This window comes from Monodelphis domestica, chromosome 3 (assembly GCF_027887165.1).
Source record: "Monodelphis domestica isolate mMonDom1 chromosome 3, mMonDom1.pri, whole genome shotgun sequence".
In the NCBI taxonomy this organism is placed as follows: Eukaryota; Metazoa; Chordata; class Mammalia; order Didelphimorphia; family Didelphidae; genus Monodelphis; species Monodelphis domestica.
The window spans coordinates 383,030,628-383,052,773 of NC_077229.1; the positions used below are offsets into that span (position 1 = coordinate 383,030,628).

Sequence of the window (22,146 nt, forward strand, 5' to 3'; positions counted from 1 at the left end):
AACCTAAATTTTGAGGGGTCGAGGGTGGGGAGGAGGAGGCATGACATCCCTAGACATAATTTAAGATAGTTTTGCATTTCTCCTTATCTTTTTCATCTCCCTATGAAACATACTTGGTTTCTTTAATCACTCATTATATGACATGATCTGTAGTTCCCTGGTCACTCGTGTGTTCACTGGACATTCCTGTCCTTCCTAGAACAGAGCACCCAAAGTTGGACCGTAGCACTTACTTGGTGGTCTGACTTGGCCAGGGTCAAGGAGGACTCTCACTGATGCTCTGTGTGCTTAATGCAGCCTGATGTTAAGCGTGCATTCTACTGAAACTGCCACAACTTTCTCACATGAATATTGTCCAATTACTCCTTCATCCTGTACTTGTACACTTGATTCTTTGACTTTAAATGTGCAACTTTACGCCTGTTAAAATTTATTGTGGTTCTAGACTGTTGCAAAGATTTAAAATTTGACACTTTAATTATTAATTATCCCTCCTAACTTTGGGTTATCTATTTATTTTGAAAACCTGGGACATAGTATGTGCTTAATAAATTCTTGTTGAGTGATTGTTATACTTTCATCCAAGCCATTGATTAAAAAAGAAGTTGAAAAGAAAAAGTAATAGAGCAGGGTTTGAAGAAATTCTAATTTTTTTCAATTATGAGAAAACTGCCCTCTCCTCCCACACCAAATGAAAATAAAAGAAAAACAAAACTCTTGATATGTGTAGTGAAGAAAAACAAATTTCTGCATTGGCCATTTCTCAAAGAAGAAAATAGAAATATATTTGTGTCTATGTAAACAGTGTATAATTTAACATACATGTATATGTAGCACATATGTATGCACATATCATGTATACATACCCGTGTCTCATTCTTCAGTCTCTCTCATTTCTTTATCAGGAGATAGGGATTTTGTTTCATTATCTGTCTTTTAGAATTTCAGTTAATGGGGGCAGCTGGGTGGCTCAATGGATTGAGAGCCAGGCCTAGAGATGGGAGGTCCTAGGTTTAAATCTGGCCTCAGACACTTCCCAACTAGCTGTGTGACCCTGGGCAATCTCTTAACCCCCATTGCTTAGCCCTTACCACTCTTCTGCCTTGGAGCCAATACACAGTATTAATTTCAAGACGGAAGGTAAGGGTTTAAAAAAAAAAAGAATTTCAGTTAGTTATGCAAATCAGAATTTGTAAGTCTTTCAAAGTCAGTTAGGTGGTTCAGAGGATAGAACACTGGACCCGGACCCGGAGTCAGGAAGATCAGAGCTCAAATCTCTGTTGACTTTAGATTGGGCTGGAAACTGGAATTGGAGTCCAAGCCACACCACTACTAGTTGCTTCTAAATTTGCTTCTTTTTAATTGCATAGCCTAGGACCTGCAACTGCCCTTTACCTTGGAGTGCCTCATTGTTATGTGGAAGTGCTCCCAGTTTCTTTAAAGCTTTAAAAATTTCTTTTAAACCCATACCTTCTGTCTTGGAACCAATATGTGTATTGGTTCCATACACAATACTGTGTATTGGTTCCAAGGCAGAAGAGTGGTAAGGGCTAGGCAATGGGGGTTAAGTGACTTGCCCAGGGTCACACAGCTAGGAAGTGTCTGAGGCCAGATTTAAACCTAGGAGCTCTCATCTCTAGGCCTGACTCTCAATCCATTGAGAGTTTTTTTTTTTGTCGGAGGAATAGCCTTATTTAATTTTAAGAAAGTTAATCACCAGGTCTACTTCATTTTAATGAGGTGGCTACTTGGCACTGTGGATGGAGTGTGGTTCCTGGAGATCTGAGTTCATTTAGGATCTCAGACACTTTAGCAATGTAACCTTGGGCAAGTCACTTAACCTCTGTTTGCCCCATGTATTTCCCCAACTGTTGAAGGCGCATAGTAGACACTAGATATATGTTAGCTCTTATTATTATGCCACTGCAACTCTTGGCTATCTCCTATTTTGTAGGGTGTTTGGGATCAGTGAAACCTCAGAGCCTTGAATTATTAAAATACATTATCTTATTTGTTTGCTTATCTATTTTGTTTCCTTTTCTAAGCCAGCTTATGACCTCTGTGAATGTGAAATCCCCTACCCCCTTTTATAATTTAATCATTAATAGTTTAAATCTTAAATTGTACTAGAAATAATCATTTTTAGAAGTAAACCACACAGCTAGCATGAAGTTTTCTGACTTTAATACCCTATGCTGTATTGTGTGAAATTGTTGTTCAAGCACACCCATGTGGTATCTGATTTGTACTTCTTTTTGGTAGATTTTTGCTGACTGTATTTGATATTTAGGAATAATATGATGCTTGGGAGAAACCTGAAAAAGTGTTTTTAGAACAAAGTTTTTGGGTATATAAGGAGGCCACTCACAAGGCTCAAGGTCTTTTGGTCTTGACCAGTCTGGCTCTCTCAATAAATCTATTTCTTTTGGCTTGGAGACTTTTTTGGTTTTACTTTTTTGTATCTTGGCTAATAGATTTTCACCACACTCTTCTAGTTGATAATAAAAATAAGCTTGTTTTTTTCCAAATATTTGTTAATAAAATCAAAGCCATGTTTCATAAGTTTCCCTTGGCAATTTCAGTTGAGGAATTTTCTATTTTACCAACACTTTTGTCATCCTGGTATTCTTTTCTCAAATTTGGCTTTCTAGTGTGTGAAATAAATATCTTGGGGGACCTCCATTCTAGTCCAATCCTGAAAAAGACTCATCCTAATGGATGAACAGAGAAGTCACAGAGTCACATGGCCTGAAGTCGCTGACAGAAGTCAGATAGCAAGCTCTAGGCCAATGGAAGGATGGGGGGAGGAGCTTTAGTTTGAAAAGCCAGTGAGGAAAACTGAATAGCTCTCTGCTCCTGTTCTTCTCCCTGAATGGACACTTTCTAGCTGGCTCTTTCTTTGAGCTCTTATCTTGCCATCTCTGGCAAGTGGCAGGGCACCATGCCAGCTGTAATTCAGAACTGAATTTTTACTTTTAAGTTATAAAAGCTGGAAACCTTATTTCTGTCTTTCTTTCTCTTTACTAATAACTACTTACAAATTTAGTCTAAAGCCTCCAAGATTAATTTTTTTATTTATAACATTAGGCTTTGAGATAGTTATTGACAGATCAGTATTATCTTTTGGTTTGCTAACCTTGTCAAACATATATTGCATCCCCATTAAATATCTAAAGTTTTACAGTTAGTTACGTAGAATTTACTTTGAAAAATCAATTATCTTTATTTTTATTATTTTAATACTTTATTTTCCTAGTTACATGTAAGAATAATTTTTAACATCACTTTTTTGAAATTATGAGATCCAAATAGTCTCCTTTCTCTTCTCTCTCCTCTCCCAAAGATGATAAACTGGTTAATCTGGGCTATATGTGTATTGTCATCCAAAACATTTCCATATTGATCATTGTAGTGAGAGAATACTTGCATAAAGCCGAAAGTTAAAATACAAATAAACTAAAGTGCAAAATAGTATGTCTTGATCAGCATTCCAACTCCAACAGTTCTTTCTCTGGAGGTGGTTAGTATTCTTTGTCATAAGTCCCTTAGAATTGTCCTGGATCATTCTGTTGCTGATAGTAGCTAAGTCTTTCACTGTTAAACATTTTATAATATTGCTTTTACTATATAAAGTGTTCTGGTTCTGTTTATTACTCTGCATTATTTCATGTTGGTCTTCCCAGCTCTTTCTGAGTTCATCCTGTTCATCATTTCTTACAGCATAATAGATTTCCATTACCATCATATCACAATTTGTTCAGCCATTCCCCAACTGATTTCCAATTATTTGCCAACAGAAAAAGAACTGCAATAAATATTTTTGTACAATTAGGTCCTTTCCCCTTTTTTTGGATCTTTTTGTGATATAAACCTATTAATGGTATTATTAGATCAAAGAGTATACACAGTTTTATAGCCTTCCAGGTCTAATTTCAAACTTCCCTCCAGAATGGTTGGATAGACTTTATCTTTGATGAAGTAGAGTCTCTGTACTTTGGATTATTTTTGTCTTTGAGGCTTCATTTTTCTAGCCCAGTACTTTTTATAACATTGCCATAAATTAAGGAGACTGGGCTAGATGGCATTTGAAGTGCCTTCCAACTCTAAATCTATAATCCTAGGATCCCAGGATTCCAGTATTAATGTATATTATTAAGTTGTATTGAAGTTCAAAATGTATTTGAATATTCTGATCAGGCCTGGTTTGCTTTACCTTTTAGAGCTTCTATTTATTTATTTGCTAAGGAAAGGCCATAGCAAGGCCTTCTTCAACCTAATGTAGAAATTGTTGGGAGTTCCATTGTTTCTAATTCTTTTCCTTCAAGTACGCATTGTAGCTGGGTAACAGCTACTTCATCTAAGGATAAAACTTTATTTTGTCTTATTTTCTATGTGTCATATTTCAGTTCTTTCTATTGTTTCTCATCCTGAGTGAATGATCTTATTATATACTTGGTGTTCCTTTCTGTATCATTTTCTTGGCAGAGATGAATGCCCTGCCCTGAATGAGAGGCGGAGTGGAATAGGTGAAAGATAAGAGAGCTTCATCCTTTTTGAGCCTTCCTTTGGGAATCCTCAGGGCCTTTTCTCTTGGATTCTTGGAGCGCACACTTTCTTCATGTCTTCAAGTGGTGGGTCCTTTTAGCTTGCTACTTTATGAATGTTAGGGAATTAGCTTTTGGGTGAAATCTAGGGCCCTCTGTCTTGGTTGAACTGAGTTACTTCTCTTCCAATGGGAGAGCTTCTTTACTTTGTATTATCTGATATATATCCTTGTATGTATACTTTCTCTGCTTTCTGTTTTGTTATTTGTTTAGATGAGTTTCTTTACTGTTCTCTCTGTGTGTTCATTGTGGAACTGGTATTTATTAGGTGGGAAAGGAGTTAAACCACAGTTTTAGAACTTGGGGCTCTCCCCCTCACCAAATAACAAAGTCAGAAGTTAGCTTAAACCTGATCATGCCTTCATGACTAAAAATAAAGGAGTAGGTAGATATAAATCTAGTCCAGCACTCCCCCTCCCTTAAATATTAGAGTGGTTTTGGACCCCAACCTCCTTTTTCCCCTCTTGGCAGAAAAGAAAATATCCCTTGGAATGGGGTGAGGAGAGAAGAAGCTAGAGAGATGTCTATTGTTCCTCCCTCAGAGCCACACAGGACATACAAGGATAGGGCCCCACTATTGTTACCTTTATAAGTGAAGTTTTTCTTTTTTACTTATAAATTCATCCCTTTGTATGACATATGTGTGTGTGTGTGTGTGTATTCGTTTTTTTAACCCTTACCTTCTGCCTTAGAATCAATTGATAAGGCAGAAGAGTGGTAAAGGCTAGGCAATGGGGGTTAAGTGACTTGCCCAGGGTCATACAGCTGGGAAGGGTCTGAGACCAAATTTGAACCTAGGACCTCCCATCTCTGGGCCTGGCTCTCGATCTACTGAGCTATCCAGCTGCCCCCTGTATGGCATATTTTTGCACTATGATGTTACTACATGTTTGGTTGAGTGCAAGGGAGTCAGCAATGACTATAGAATTGGTTCACATCAAATCCCTGATGCTTAGGACCTCAGGTGTCATGTGTCATGGATAAGTTACTTACCCTCCTTAGGTCTTAAAATTTCCTCACATGTACAATGAGGAGTTTAAACCAGAAAGTGTCTAGACACCAATGGCATCTAGTGAAAATTGTCTTTGCATTGGGAATTTTTCTTTCTTTACATTTTTTAAATATCTCAGTGACTTAAATGATCTCTGTATTTTTTCTTCTAGTTCTATTACCTTTGCTTTTTTGAAGTTTTTTTTTGAGTTGACCATTGATCTTGTTTACTTCTTTTCCATTTTGTCTTCTAGTAAAACATTTGTTTCCCATTGGTTCCATATTCTTATTTAATTTTCCACAGATCTCTCTACTTTGTGTTAGATTTAAAATAGTTGTGGGGTTTAAATTGTTGTAGATAAGAGAGTGGGAGCCATAAACTGTGATAATTAAAATGTTTGGGAGCAAGGGAAATATATATAACAATTATGACCGCTGAAATATGTTTTCTACTGTGTCTTGGGTTTATATAAATATAAGATGGTCGCCAGGGAATATATTCCCAATTTATGAATATGCCCAAGCAAACTGGGTTTTATAGAGAAATTTAATTTATAATACACTGATTAATCAATAGAAAAAGAGAGAAAGTAAGAAAGGAATAAGAATGAAGGGCCTCAAGCCAATAAGGCCTAGACCTCAGTCCTAAGAGATAAATCAGTCAGTTGGTTTTATCACTCACCCAAGATCTCTCTAGGTAAGGCTTCTCATGCCAACCTCAGGCTCCCCCTTCAAGAGAGCCTCCTTTCAAGAAATGTTTCCAGAGAATTCTCCTCCTGACTCCTCCTGAGTTCTCCTTCCACAGCCTCCTTCAAGACCTCTCCAGGAGCTCTCCCTCCAGGACCTCTCTCCTCTCACCTCCTTCAGAGCAACCTCCTCCTTAGAGCAAAACCTCCTCTAGTCCTCAGACCCCGCTATCTTTTAAGCCAACAATCTAAGTTCCCTCCCCTCAGTTCTCACATCTACCAATCACTGTCGATGTCTCCCCTGTGCCAATGGTGGCTCTAGCTTAACCCAGGACCCCCCAGAGGTCTGGCCCCTTTGCACATGTCTGTTGAAGGTCATATTCTCAAATAATTAAATCTTGATCTTTGCTGCAGCCCTTCCTAAATCCTGTTACTCTGAGTAGGGTGGAGATTGTAGTTTCCAAGACCTGGTTCTGTCATTCCAAGTATCTCAATTGTATCAATTCTAAAATCAATCATGACTCAAAGAACTTCCTGTTCTATGCTTAAGCATAGGTCAAAGCCCTTTCCATTGTTTAGCAAAAGGTTTTTGTCCTAAAGTAGTCTTAAGTAGGGAGGAGAAGGATCCTCCCATGCCAAGGAGTTTCACATTCCAATAGAGTTCTTACTATCAGTAGGAAATTTTTTCAAGTATGAAATTAACATTCATAAGTCTAAGAAATTTTAAGGTTTACATTTGTTAATTTTCATTATTTTTTTGCTCCTTTTTAATTAATGGCATATTTTTCTTTACTGACAAATAAAATCCATTTTTTACTGCCACCAGATCTTTCTTTTCCTTTGAGTATCTATGATATACTTTAGCATGTAAAGGCTCACATTTGTTTTTGAGACTGTTACTGTTAACTTAGTGATTATGGCTATTGTTTATTGTTTTTCCCTTTTGGAATCCATGTTTTGATTCTTTTCATGCATAATATTGATGCATTGTTTTGGAATTTTTTTATTCTGTTTGTGTAATTCTTTTGATTGCCCTCTTTCCTTTTGTGAGAAGGTATTTTAGAGACTTTTTAATTGCCTCCTTTCAGCTCATTAACTCCACATTTTTATTTTGAACTTTTTGTGTTTGTTTTTGTGGAAGGTATTGGGGTGGTGGATACCCTTGTAATGTAATGTAACTCCTCTCTCTTGTTAGAACTGGCCACTTGCCTTAATATTCTTCTGTATTTCTTTTAACTTGATTTTAAAGTTTGAATTTTATTGTCAAATACCAAGAAAATTATGTATCAACCTCTAATCATCCAAAGATAGTTATGTTGTCAAAGATAGTAATTTTAGAAGTTATTTCCCTGTGTTATATAATTTTGATAGCTTCTCTTCAGGTTCCTATTTGCCATATCAATGGGTTCCACGATGACTTTGGATAGAAAATATCTATACTTCTTCCTCATTGATAATTGGAGGAGAAAGATATAATCTATAGAAGAGATTGGAGCCTAAAGAATCTGGTTATGATTTTATGTACAATTAGCATCATACTTTTCAAAATATATATTTTAGCAATGCCTTACAGGTTGTTCTGTTTGCTTGATTTATGAACACTGTTCCAGTAAGTTGGATTAGGAAATACTTTGGTGCTTAGACTTAGAATGATTTATTGATTTTCTTCCCATTTTTAAGTGTTGGCTTGTTTTCTATAGGTTATTGCTGCTGCAAAAGAAGGATTCAGAGCTGTTGGTTATGAGTTAAATCCATGGCTAGTTTGGTATTCCAGGTATTGTGCTTGGAGAGAAGGTGTCCATGATGCTGCAAAATTTTATGTTTCAGATTTGTGGAAGGTAGGTATGTAGAAGACAGAACTTATGGAGAAACTAATCTGCATTTTAATTGACATAATTATTTAACTTAATAATTTAAACATACAATATAGTATAATTGGTGTGAAGGCAAGGGGGGAAATCCATGAAAAGTAACAAATTGCTTTTTAAAAATAAGACAAAAATAAAATAGTATTAGTCATAGTTCATTTTGTCTTCTGATTATTTTAGCAAAGTGAAATTTAGCTAATACTTAGACATTAGTTGTTAAATTAGGTCTGCTTAAAGTATCAACTAAAATTTTACTTTGTAAGAAATGTGAATCTTAAGTATAGGTTTACTAAATCAAATAATTATTGATTAATTTCTACTATATAGTAGCAGTTGAGTCTGATTTTATTTAGGATTTTTAATGATTGTAACATGTTTTAACTTTGTCAGAGATTTCTGGTAAATATTTGACTTTTTATTTAAAAAAAACCCTGTCAATTTATATTTTATTTTTAAAAAGTCATAATCATTGAGGAACTATTGCATTTCAAAAAGCAGCTAACTTACCTGATGGAAATATTTACAAAACAAATGAATTTTTCTTGAGTAGATATCCACTACAGAAAGCATTTTTCTTAAAAATTTTCTAATCATAATTTTTAAAGATTTGCTGTTTACAATAAAAATGAGTTTCAATGAAACAATATAGTTTTGCTTATGTTCTTGTTCTACTGAATAACCAGCCATACACCAATCTTTTTTTTTTTTAAACCTTACCTTCCATCTTGGAATCAATACTGTGTATTGGTTCCAAGGCAGAAGAGTGGTAAGGGTAGGCCATGGGGGTTAAGTGACTTGCCCAGGGTCACACAACTGGGAAGTGTCTGAGGCCAGATTTGAACCCAGGACCTCTTGTTTCTAGGCCTGGCTCTCAATCTACTGAACTACCCAGCTGCCCCCTCACTAATCTCTTAATAGAATTCAGTAAAGAATTTCCTGAACTTCTCTGCTAAATCATTTTTTTCTGTTTTTCTATTTGGAGATCTTTTTAGTGTTATATAAAAAAATCTAGTATTGTAAGAAAAACAATGCTAGAATTTCAAGATGAATTCAGTAGCTTAAAAAAAACAGACTGAATTTTTCACTGGATATATTTAATAAATCATTTTGATGAAATAGTAAAATGAAGTTGCTACAATTTTCATTCTACTTTATTTCTTATATTTTTTGGTCAGTTGGGTAAGAAGCATTGATTGAATGTTTGCTACGTGTCAATTCTTGGGAATACAAATAGAAGAATAAAACAGTTCTTGCCCCAGAAAGAAGATACCTAGTGCCTGGGCATAGTACCAAAAGTCTTATGGCAATGAATCAACTGAGTTTCCAAGAGCAACCAATCAGAAAGTGAGGCCTCAGCAGTGGAGAGTATTTCCAGTGTGAAAAGTTGCCCAGGAATGTAGTGAACTTCCAGAGTGAAGACATTATAGATAAAGTCTTATGGGAGATGGATCAGCAGTTCACTTTGGAAAAAAGATGAATTTTATTGTTATTATTGTTATCATCATCATCATCATTATTTCTAATAGTCCATAGGGAGGAAGGTTTTTTCCTACCATTTTTCTATATCATTTCTTCAATTAATGGCTTATCTAGCTTGTTGCCTTAGAAGAGGCATTGAAGGCTGTCTGGTCCAAATCTGTTTTAAAGAGATTTTAGTGATATTTTCTTTTAAAAAATGACTTACTATAAAATGACTTACTTTCCATAGATTCTTTCCTCCTCCATATACTTCCACTGTAAAAGATAAGAATAGTCAGGCAAAACAAATCAATACCTCAAGGCTAATAATTAGAACACCTTTCATTTTAAGAATGAGACCTAGAGAGATTTAAGTGATTTGCTTAAGGCCACACAGGTAGAATGTGTCAAAGTCAGGTTTCAAATCCACCACATCCTTTGACTTAAAATTCTTGACTTCTCCTGCCACAGCATGTTGCTTGTTCTATTTCTGGTCCTCCTCAGCATTCTTTGACAGTGCCAGAACTCACCAAGATGTACTAAAGAAAATGTTGGACATATAGTTGCTCTGCCTAGCTTTAGACCATCCTCACAGAGGGCAATGCATTCAGGAAATATTCACAGGAAAAAATTGATCATTTTGATTCTGCTTGACAGAGGTTGAGGACAAAGTATTCTCTTTTTAACCTTTCCCTTTCATCTTAGAATTAATACCGTGCATTGGTTCTGTAAGGGCGGGTTACAAAGGGAAAGATGGAACTTTGAATGAAGAGATGATTGACAGCAAAGAGATGATTGACAGCTGGTAGCAGAGGAGGCTGGGAGAGAAGAAGGGACTTAGCAAAGCGCCAAGAAGAATTCTGGGCTTTTGGAACGGAGATCTTGAAGAGGCAGAAGCATATTGCTTGCTGGAGATCTTGCCAAGAGCCAAGCAAGGATTCACCTGTGATTAGCCCCAAGACTGCTCTTACAAAGTATTTCAACAACATATAATACCTCTGAGAATATCCAACCAGAGTGTCAAGTCTCTTTGGTCCCGAAAGGGTTGTGGACTCTCTGCCAGACAGCCTGGCTCTCTCCCCTTAGCCTTCTGCACCTGTTCTGATTATTGCTTAGACCCAGTAGTATTATATTAGGAGTGAGATAAATAGTGGGAAAGGGGAGGAGAAACTCTGGGTAGCTTGATAGCTCCCAGAGCCATGGACCTCGGGGAATAGAAATCAGGGATTCCTATTTCCACATCCAATTCCCCATCTTTCCTTATATTGTTTGTCTATTAAATAATATAACGCACAGTCAGATTTATTCAAGTGGCTTATTCTAGGAGCTAAAGGAAGATAAGGCTACAGATCAGCCACAATTGAGTGCAAACCAAGACCCCTCCCCTGCTGAGTCTGAAGACTCGGGGGATGCTTATCCCCTTGACCTCCTTGTGCCAGGGAATCTGGGGGTACCCTCACTACACCAGATAGGAGAGACTTTCCTTCATCTCCCCATCACCCTCTTATCCTCTTATTGGGATCCCCAATTTATTGAGAAAATACCCGTTTAACGCACAGCCCAGCAAGAGTGTGTGAGAGAGAGAGAGTAGGAGTCATCCCATCAAGGCTCCTACCATTCTACACCTTCCTCATTCACAACAAGCTCCTTTAGACCATCATTTACCAACCTCAAAGTAACACTAGTGGCTGTTCATATGTAATCCTTACAGTTTCAAGGCAGAAGAGTGGAAAAGGCTAGGCAATGGTGCTTAAAGGACTTGTCCATGGTCACTCAACTAGGAAGTATGTGAGGGCAGATTTGAACCCAAGACCTCCAGTCTGTATCTATCCACTGAGCCATCCAGCTGCCTCTTTTTCTTATGTAATCGTAAAGAAAACTGGGTTCACAAATTGATATAAGCCCATTCTTTCCACTTGGTCACTGTAGAAAGATAGGCAACCAATGGCAATGTGAATAGAGCACTGCAGTAGGAACCAGGAAACTTAGTTCTCATCCTTCCTCTGCCCCATTCTAGCTGTGTGCCACTTTCGGCACCATTTTTGAGGCATAGTTTCCTTATATTCTCTGTATGTTAAAAATAGTACTAATAATACTCTCTACAAGTTCCTTACAGGGTTGCTGTGAAGATCAAATGAGATAATATATGAAAACATTTTATTAATCATAAATTGCTATATAAATGTAAACTTATTAACTTCTGTTTTACAAACATTTAGTTTAAGATTTCTCAGACAGATTAATTTACAAGCCTTTTTTTCTTTCTTTTTTTACTTAGGTTAGTTTTTCACAGTATACAAATGTAGTTATTTTTGGAGTGCCTCAGATGGTAAGTATAATTTTTTCCCCCTGTTTTTCAGCTTTGAAAAAAATGGCCTGTCCTAGTTAAATCCTGTACCTACTAAGGTTATCAATCTGTGAAATGATCTACCACAGATTTTTAGTATCCATTGATGTTCAATTCATTGGTTGGATAAAACATTAAATTTTGCTTTAGGGCCTCAAAAATTTAAAAGTAAAAGATGCTGTCAAACTTAAAACTTACCACAGAATAAAAATTTCATTTATTTAAGCCTCAAGAGTTTTCAGATTGAGTATGGCTTCATGAGCAGCGGTTAATATAGTTTATATTTGTTATGATATGACCACTTTTGTACTGCTTAGATTACTTGGAAAAGTTAATGGAATATTCAGTTGAAATTGATCATTTTTCAGATTTTTCAGTGAGATAATTTTCAGGGCTGATAAGCATTGACTAGTTTCAGTTTGCTTCTGTAGACTGATTTGCCAAAGAATAGAATATTGAACTTTGGTTATATACTGTCAAAATTGAAAGTACTGCAGCTTTGTATAGATAGGTAGTTTCATAATAGTTATCTTAGCCTTTGGAAAGACTGTATGGAATATTTTTCATGTAATTGTTGATTTAAAGACCCTAAGAAAAAATTGTTTTTTTCCCCATTTTTATGTGACTCATCGTTATAGCATTGTTAGTGAAATTGTATGGTTATTTTAGACGTTGCCATTTAAGTGACATTTTCAAAAGAATGAAGGAATATATAATGTTAGTAGTTCATATTATTTTATGTGAGTTTTTTTTCAGCATGGCATTTTTATTTGGATTTTTAATTTTAAAAACACATTTTCATGTAAATTTTCCAAAGTTAAATGATCCATAATGTTTCCCTCCTTTTTTCCTTCTCTCCCAGAGCTTATTCAGTTTGGGTTGCACATGTATTATCACACATGTTTTATGTGAATTTAAGAAAATGTCTGTAATTTTTATTGTTTCTTTAACTATTGCAATGAATCATTGCATTCTTTTGTTTTATTGAAAATTTAATACTGCTGAAAGGATCATAAAGCTGTTAGCATCTTGTGTGGGTAAAATATCAAACTTGGATAACCTTAAATTTTAGCACTGAATAGTTTAAAAGAACAATTATAACTGCTTTAATTGATCTGAATCAATTTTTTTTGCTATAACATTTTGACAGCATATTTACTTTTGGTTGTAGCTTTTGCTCATTCCATAAACAGTTTTTGTTTTGTGAACAATAGTTGTTGAAATTTAAATCCATTTTTAAGACTGTATTAAGAATTGCTATATGCTTTCTGGAGTGGTGTGGAATGATAATTTATAATGGTAGATTTATTGCAATCTATAATTTATTACTCCAGAAGAGGGCAGTAGAGGTCTTTGCTATAGTTGTCTTCACTTCAAGTTGAGAGTACTTGGTTACTGCATTTTTGATGAGACTTATAAATGGTGGGTTTTAGGGAGTGAATCACTCAGGAGAAATTAGAGCATCTTTGATTTGCTCAATGTTCTGACAGTTATTGTTGGTTTCATTCATCTGTACACACCTGTCACTGAAAACTTTGTGCCATTTTAAGATTTATTAAAAAATACAAAGGCATATATAATTGAAGGGTCAAATGGCATTTAAGAACAGTCAATGATTGCCTGTGCTAGTGAATTAAAGTAATACAATTAACTAAGAAACATTAAACAATGCAAACATTGCTTCCTGTTAACTTTGGGGAATATTTTAAATGATATTTCTGAGAAGTACTAGATTCATATTCATAATTATGTTTTGCTTAGTTGGAGGAAGTATGGTAGAGTGTAAAAAAGTTTTTAGGCTATCGTTATCTAATTTTCTAACTCTGGACAAGTCATTTAACTTTTTTCTGGGCCTTATTTTCAACGAATTAAAAACTTATTATGCATCTACTACGTCAGTCACCATGTTAGTCATAGACATAAAAAGATAAAGATGACACAGATTCTGTCCTCAGTTAACAAACATTAAGCTTTCACTGTGTTAGTCACTGTGCCAAGTATTGATAATAAAAAGAAAAAAAGTCCCTGCCCTCAAGGGGTTAACATTCTATGGGGGGGAGGGGGGAAGACAACTTGTTCCTAATTGATACATACAAAATAAAGAGTAGATGGAAGATAACTTTAGAGGAAAAGGCATTAGTATCTGGGAAGACTGGAAAAGACCCTCTACAGAGGATAGTATTTAGGCTGTTTTTTCTTTTTACTTAAAATTTTTTTTTCAATTACATATAGAAACATTTTTTGACAATTGTTTTAGACGTCTTGCAATTTAGATTCTCTCCCTCTCTCCCCCTTCCCAAGGCAGTAAATAATCTAATATACATTATACCAGTGCTTTTGTCCAAAACATTTATATATTCCTCAAACTGTGAAAGAAGACACATATCACACATGCAATAAAAAACTCCTGAAGGAAATAAAGTGAAAGCCAGTGTGCTTTGTAATCACGCTTCACCAGTTCCTTATTTGACTGTGGATAGTATTTTTTTTTCATGAGTCTCTTTGGGGTTATCCCAGAACTTTTTGCTGATAATAGCTTAGTCCTTCACAGTTGATTATCCTATAGTATTTCTGTTGCTGTATATAGTATTTTCCTGGTTCTGCTCACTTCTCTTTGGATCAGTTCTTTTATAAGTTAATAAATTCTTTGCATAAGTCTTTCCAAGTTTTTCTGAACTTATCCTGTTCATCATTTCTTATGGCTCAATAGTTTTCCATTACAACCATGTACAACTTGTTCAGACATTCTCCAATTGATGGACATCCCCATAGTTTCCAATTCTTTGCTACTACAGAAAGAACTGCTGAAAATATTCTTGTACAAGACGGTACTTTTCTCCCCTATCCAGATCTAATATCTTTGGGATATAGATATAGTGGGGTGTATGGGGTGCTCAGGGAGGAGTAATATCTTTGGTATGGAGGGCTTGTTGTGCCCTCCTAGGGCAGCTCTCCAGCCTCTGACCCCCACCTGACACCCAGCTCTCACTTGTGGCTCCCAGTAGCTGCTAGCATGTGGCAGCGGCCACACCCCGGGCAACGGCTTCGACAGGACAGCTAAACCTTGTGAGGGTAGCCATCGGGTCGTCGTCGTGGACCCCTGGTGAACCAGGGCTTTGCTCACCCAGCATGTGAAGACTGCTTCTGCGGAACAGGCGGAAGAAACCAATAAGAAGGTTCAACGGCTGAGATGGCGACTCAGCAAAGCACTATGGAGTACTTAGGGCGTGTTGGAGTACAAAAGACAACACGACCATTCAGTACAGCTGAGGAAGCCTCCAGGTGTAATGACTTTTCGTGCCACTGGACCCAGGCTTCCAACGCCAAGAGAGTGGGACTGTCTCTGTGCATCGAATTTTCCACTTAAATCTTCATGCACAAGTGTCTTTGTGCACAAAAATGCACAAAGACAATCGTCATCCTCAGTTACCGAGAGACTACCACCATAGATCTAGTAGTGGTATTGCCGGTCAATAGTTTTATGATCCATTGAGCATGATTCCATATTGCTCTACAGAATAGTTGTTTCAGTTTATAATTCCACCAACAGTGTATTAGTGTCCCAATTTCCCCACATCCTCTTTAGCAGTTATTTATTTATTTTTTTGGGGGGGTCATATTAGCCAATCTGATAGTTCTGAGGTTGTATCTCAAAGTTGTTTTAATTTGAATATCTCTAATCAGTAGTCATTCAGAGCATTTTTTTCATGTGACTATATAGATAGTTTTCCTTTATCTAAAAACTGCACTTAGACTGATTCTTAAAGAAATCCAGGGATTCTACGAGGAAGAATTGAGAGCATTCCAGACATGGGAGACAACCTTTGCAAAGGCACCAAAGAGACAGAAAATGGATGTTCTGTGTAAGAAATAGTAAGTAGTCAGTATGACTGGGTGAGTCTAGGATAATTATGATGTAGAAAGGCAGTAAAGGGATCTGGCTCTGAAGGATTTTAAATACCAAATAGATTGATACTTAATTCTAAAGGTAATAGTGGGTCACTGTTGTTTATTGAGTAGGAGAGTGGCATGGTCAGACTAATTTGGAAAAATTTTGGAAGTTGTGTAGATGAATTGGAGTTGTTAAAGTTAAATAAAAAATTCCTGGTTCTTAGTTTCTATAGATTTTATTAATATTTATTTGAAATAGAGAAAGCAGATATATAGAGATTAAAGCCTATTTCTATTCTAATTCTAAACATGTGTTTCTCCACATGGCTATCTCTCTTAGCCACTCTCCAAGGAAGTAGAGAGATTGTACCCCCTCTTTTACCCTTTCTTTTGGCCTGGACCCATCACCTTTAGTTCTGGATTATGTCCCTAGGACTCTTCATCTGTGACCTGTCTTTGGAGCATTCACGTGATGTCTAGTCACACAGCTCAGGGACACAGGTCAGATGACTCTGGGGGAGGGGGTTCCCTTTACACAGAATGGAGAAAATTTGGGGCAGAGAGTCCATTTAGAAGGCTCCTGAAGATAGTTCAGAGAAGACGTGATGAGGGCCTGAACTCTATGAGTAGGTATATTTGAGATATTTGGCAAATGATTGGATATGTGGGATAAGAGAGTGATGTTAAGGATGTGTGTGGTTGTGAACCTGAGTGACTAGAAGCATAGTGGTATTGGATTTTAATAGAACTACTTAGAAGAGAGATAGGGTTGGAAAGAAAGATATTGAGTTATATTTTGGATGTGTTAAGTTTGAAATGCCTTCAGGACAACCAGTCTAAAATGTCTGAGAGGCTTACATTCTAATTAGGGAGATGACATATACATATTTAAAAAAACAAATATTGGTATATATCAAAAACACGAAAGACAGATTTAAGGTAACCTTGGAGGAGAAAGCAATAGTAGTAAAAGCTTTCTAAGGTATTTTATAGCCTCAAGATTCTGTAATTCTGATTTTAAAAAATTTATACATATGCTGACTGATTTCCATGGAGGCTGACCCACTTATGTGGCAGGTAGCAAAAGAAAGTCAGATTTTAAAATTTTCTTGTGGGTCATTTACACATGGATATTTAAGATTTGTTAATGTTTCATCATCTTTGATAACTGAAAAGGACCTTAAGGATCATCAAGATGAGAAATGGAACCAAAGGGGTTAAATGACAGGGCTCCAGTCCAGATCTTCTGAATCTCTTTTATCATATGTATGGAGATGATATTTCTGAATTCCAAATCAAGAAACATAGCCTTACTATAGATAATCCTTTTTTCAAAAACTATATTTTAATCAATGTAGTCAAACATTATATTGGCTCTTTCTGGCTAATGCCAAATGACTATGTCTAATTGTTAATTGATATTGAACTCCTAGGTCTTAAAATTTTTTTTCATTTAAGAAGCATTTCTTTTTCTACTCTCTAATTCTCCCCTACTGAGAAAGAAAAAAAAACTGGAAAAACAAAACTTTTAACAAAAATGCCTAGTTAAGCAAAACAAACTGCAATGTTGGTTATGTCCAAAAATATGTCTCATTCTATATATTTTGTCTATTACCATTCTATAAGAAGGTAAGTAGCACTCTTAATCATTGGGCCTCTAGAATCATCATTAAATAATTCATTGATGAGAGTATAAGTTTTTTTAAGCAGTATCATTTTTTTGTATATAGTACAAATTATTCTCCTGGCCCTATTCATTTCATTTTATATCAGTTTAATATGAGCTTTTCCAGATTTTTTCCCAATCCATCCCTTTTGTCACTCTTACAGCACAATAGTATTCAATTATGTTCATATACCATAATGTACCCAAATCAGAGGTAAACAAACTGCTTCTATTCACAACACTGTTTCTAATCATGCCACTCCTATATTCTGTATTCAAATAGTAGAGTTTTTGAATTAGATATTCCTTTATTCAAAGCCTAGTGAAAAATACTCTCTTCTTGAAATAGAGACTCCTTCAGAAATTCTAGGATGTATATTCTCTTTCACTATTCTGCTGTGCCTTCAATAACTTATTTCTAGGCAGAGCTCATGATTGGAGGTAGTCCAACATTTAAATATAAAGAAATCTAACAGAGTAGACTTTTAGGAGTCAATGTCTTTTTTTCTCTTTCTTTTTAATTCAAAAAATGTTTTTATTTTAAGATTTTTTTCCACAGTAACATGATTCATGTTGTCTCCCTCCCCTCTTCCCTTGCCCCTCCCAGATCTGATAATCAATTCCACTGGGTTATATATATATATATATGTAATCACTCACAACTATTTCCATATTATTCATTTTTGTAATAGTCTTTTAAAACCAAAATCCCAAATCATACACCCATATAAATAAGTGATAAATCATATGTTTTTTTTTTCTGGATTTCCACTCCCACAGTTTTTTGTCTAGATGTGGATAGCATTTTTTCCCATAAGTCTCTTAGCGTTGTCCTGGATCATTGCATTGCTATTAGTAGCAAAGACCTTTTGATCATCCCACAATGTGTATAATGATCTCCTGATTATGCTTATTTCACCATGCATGAGTTTATAGAAGTTTTTCTAGTTCTTATAGAAGTCCCTGATTCCATCATTCCTCATAGCATAATAGTATTCCATCATCTACCACAATTTGTTCAGCCATTGAGACTAGCTGAACAATTGAGGGACAATTCCTCATTTTCCAATTTTTTACCACTACAGAGAGCATGGTGATCAGTGCAAGAGAGGAATTTGGAATCTTTGCATCGGGGTGAGTGGCAGAAACTCTGGTTGGAGAGCAAGGCATGCTGGGAAAGGAAAACTGACCTGAGAAAGATCTATATGGAATTCTTGGCTTTGAGTTGAGACCTTGACCAGGCAGGATGTGTTTCCTAGCTGAGGATCTCAATGAGAGCCATAAGAGAATATCCTGTGTCGATATTCAAGTTCTTCTGTCTAATCTCTCCAACAACATCTCTACTGAGGAGATCCCTTAAACCCCAAAAGGGGGCTGTGGACACACCGAGGAGAGATCCTGGCTCTCTTGCCCCTCTAGCCCTCTTGCACCTGTCTATTTATAGATTTTTTTGGCTAGATTATACTAAATAGTTTGAATTTATTTAGTTAGGGATCAGGACGGAGAAACCTAGGTCTGCTAAATTAAGTTGCCTAGGTAAAAGACTGTGTTAGGATACCATTAGGGATACCGAATCCCACTTTCCATCTCCCAACTTGCTCTTAGTATCATCATTAAAACGAATAAACTACAGTCAGATTTGTCAAATTCCTTGGTTTATGTTTGAGGAGGTATCTCAATTAAGATCAACAGAAAGCCATCAAGACCATCTCCTGCTGAGGCAAAACCTCCACCAACGCTTAACTATGGATCCCCGGGGAATCTGGGGTTACCTTTGAGTTTATTTGGTAGGGGAGACCTGTCTTCAACTCCCCACCACCTTTTCTCCTCAGGGAACCTTGATATACCTGTGCAGCAACTGTCAACAGCCTCTCTCAGGGAGGGTGAAAGGCCAGTAGGTACTACCTCATTCAAGCTCCTACTCTCTCCTACATTCAGATCCTTTTCCAGAAACTCCTTGTGAACTCCACTGAAAGATCATCTGAGACAGTGGATAGGGCCTTTATTTTAATCTCCGAAACCTCTTTATTACAGTGGCTATGAATATTTTTGTACAAACAGTTCATTTTCCATTTAAAAAAATCTCTTTGGGGTACAAACTCAGCAGTTCTATGGCTGGATCAAAGGGCAGACATTCTTTTAAAGCCTTTTGGGCATAAGTCCAAATTGCCTTCCAGAATAGTTGGATCATTTCACAACTTCACTAGCAGTGTATTAGTGTCCCAGTTTTGCCACAACCCCTCCAACATTTATTGTTTTTCTTTACTGTCATATTGGCCAATCTGCTAGGTGTGAGGTGGTACCTCAGAGTTGTTTAGAACATTTTTTCATGTGATTATTGATAGTTTTGATTTTTTAATTTGAAAACTGCCTATTCATATCCTTTGACCATTCATCAATTGGGGAGTGATTTGATTTCTTATAAATTTGACTTAATTCTTTGTATATTTGAGAAATTAGGCCTTTTTAAGATAACTTTGTTATAAAAAATTTTCCCCAATTTGGTGCTCCCTTTCTAATTTTGAATGCATTGAGTTTGTGTGTACAAACCCTTAAAAAGGGTTAAAAACTTAATAAAATCAAAATTATTCATTTTACATCTTGCAATGTTCTCTGTCTTTTGCTTGGTCTTAAATTTTTCCCTTCTCCATAGATCTGACAGGTATACTATTCCTTGTTAATCTAACTTACTTACAATAGTACTCTTTATGTTTAAGTCATATGCTCATTTTGAACTTATCTTGGTATTTTGGAGTCAGTGTCTTGAGTATGTTATGACATGCTGTAATTATTGTATTAACTTGAAGATAAATAATCTCATAAAATATTTTGCTTATGGAAAATAAACTAGCCGCTAGAGTCACAGTGTCTTATTAGTACTTACTAGTAGATGCATTTTCCTTCTTTGTAGATTATTTAATTTTATTATTTAAAAGAAAGGCCAATTGAAACATTGGCCAGATTTTAAATAAGCCATGTAATAAATGTTTCTGCTTAATATCTAAATTCCGTAAAAATTAGCACTGGCATGAAATGATTGAAGAAAATATACTGCTATCAGCATGTTTTGATATAAAAACTTATATCTAATTATTCAGTATTTTTTCTTATTACAACTTCCTGGTGAGGCCAGCTAATCTTGAGATTTCTTTGAGCTATTCAACTTAAGTTATTTGAAATTTTAAAGTTATAATTGGATCATCATGGCTTTGTGTCACTTTCAAATCTGTAATTGTATGAATAATTTTGAATTCTATTAAGCAGATATGACACATCACTGCTTCTCTTTGTGTATAATATCAAGAATTAGATTTGTTGCATATTTATGTGTAATTTAGTCAGTTAATTTCTTATGATTGAAATAGCTCCTTTCATTTTCAGGGTTATCTCAACTCAGCACAAGGCAGAAAGTCATGTTGCAATAAAGCAGAATGTAAAAATTAAAAGAATAGTAAGATGAATAACTTTATAATTATCTTTTATTAACAAAATTACCATATGAGATCCTTGAGGTTTTGGTAAAATATCATCCATATACTGTATCCTTCTTTGAATTTCATTTGTTTTTCTGGCAGTCCTTTTTGGGTATAGATTTATTCCATAAGCAATATGTAGATAATATACTAGCAGTATATATATATATATATACATATATAAATATTTATCTATATATAAAATATATTTTGTAGCTACTATAGTATTTAACAAGTTTCTATCATTTAGCTTAACATCTTTGTTTGTTTTTGATCCTAATGAATAATTAGTATTTGGGCTTTCTATAGATGTAACTATTGCAAGTCTTTACCAAATCAATTTAGAGTAAATTGTAAATAGGTAACTTCGGATTCTATGGAAAATCTTTAAAGGTGAATTGTAAACTTTGCTCATATTTTCATACTCCTATAAAAACATACTTTTAAGATGCAACAATAGTTACAAGTAGTCAAATAATAGAAAAATATTTGAGATAAAAAGAAATATTTATTCAGTATGTGATTAATACATAGTAATAATTATGTTAACTATTATAGTAAACATTTTTAAAGCATCAAACTTGTGATTCATAGAGGAATGAGAAAAATACCTTTTCTATTCTTTGACTATTTAAAAAAAAGATCTATGATTTCATCACTATGGATACTTCTTCCCCTGATGAATACCAAAGTCCCATCTATACCTAGATAGGTGGTTTTCATGAATTTGTATGGCCAACAAAATTATCTTGTGACTACTGTTCTGGTAATGATCCCTAGTTTATAATTAATAATAATAAATTGCATGGGTTTATCTTTTTAATAGCCCAGTTGATACCTGACTAGAATTCAAAATATTTTTTCTTGATAATTTTATGTTCTCATTTCTTACGGTATATTATATATTATAGATAATTTTTTAAAATTAGCATACCTATGAAGATTGAGGCTTATGCCACAATCACAGATAGGTTAACTGAGTTGATATACCATTAGTCCATAAGGAGTTTTAAGGGATTCTTAATTTTTACTGATATGTTTCATATCACTTTCATTTGTAAGTATCCCCTTCCTTCCCCCTTTTTAGTGAACCATTTCTGTAACAAAGAATAGCACGTAAACAAGGGGAAAAAATGGTTCAACATACTATCAAAATTCTGTGT

General features: G+C 35.3%; 1 protein-coding gene across 3 annotated transcripts in view; it reads left to right on the top strand.

The window, feature by feature from the left end:
• ATPSCKMT (ATP synthase c subunit lysine N-methyltransferase) overlaps nucleotides 1-22,146 on the top strand; it is a 47,776-nt gene that overhangs the window by 21,123 nt on the left and 4,507 nt on the right. For 2 of the 3 annotated variants that reach the window (XM_056824308.1, XM_056824309.1), the window contains exons 3-4: nucleotides 7,981-8,118; nucleotides 11,885-11,935. In XM_056824308.1, coding sequence (XP_056680286.1) covers nucleotides 7,981-8,118; nucleotides 11,885-11,935 — 189 coding nt within the window. The remainder of the gene's footprint in view (nucleotides 1-7,980; nucleotides 8,119-11,884; nucleotides 11,936-22,146) is intronic. The other variant, XM_056824310.1, reaches the window with a different exon arrangement.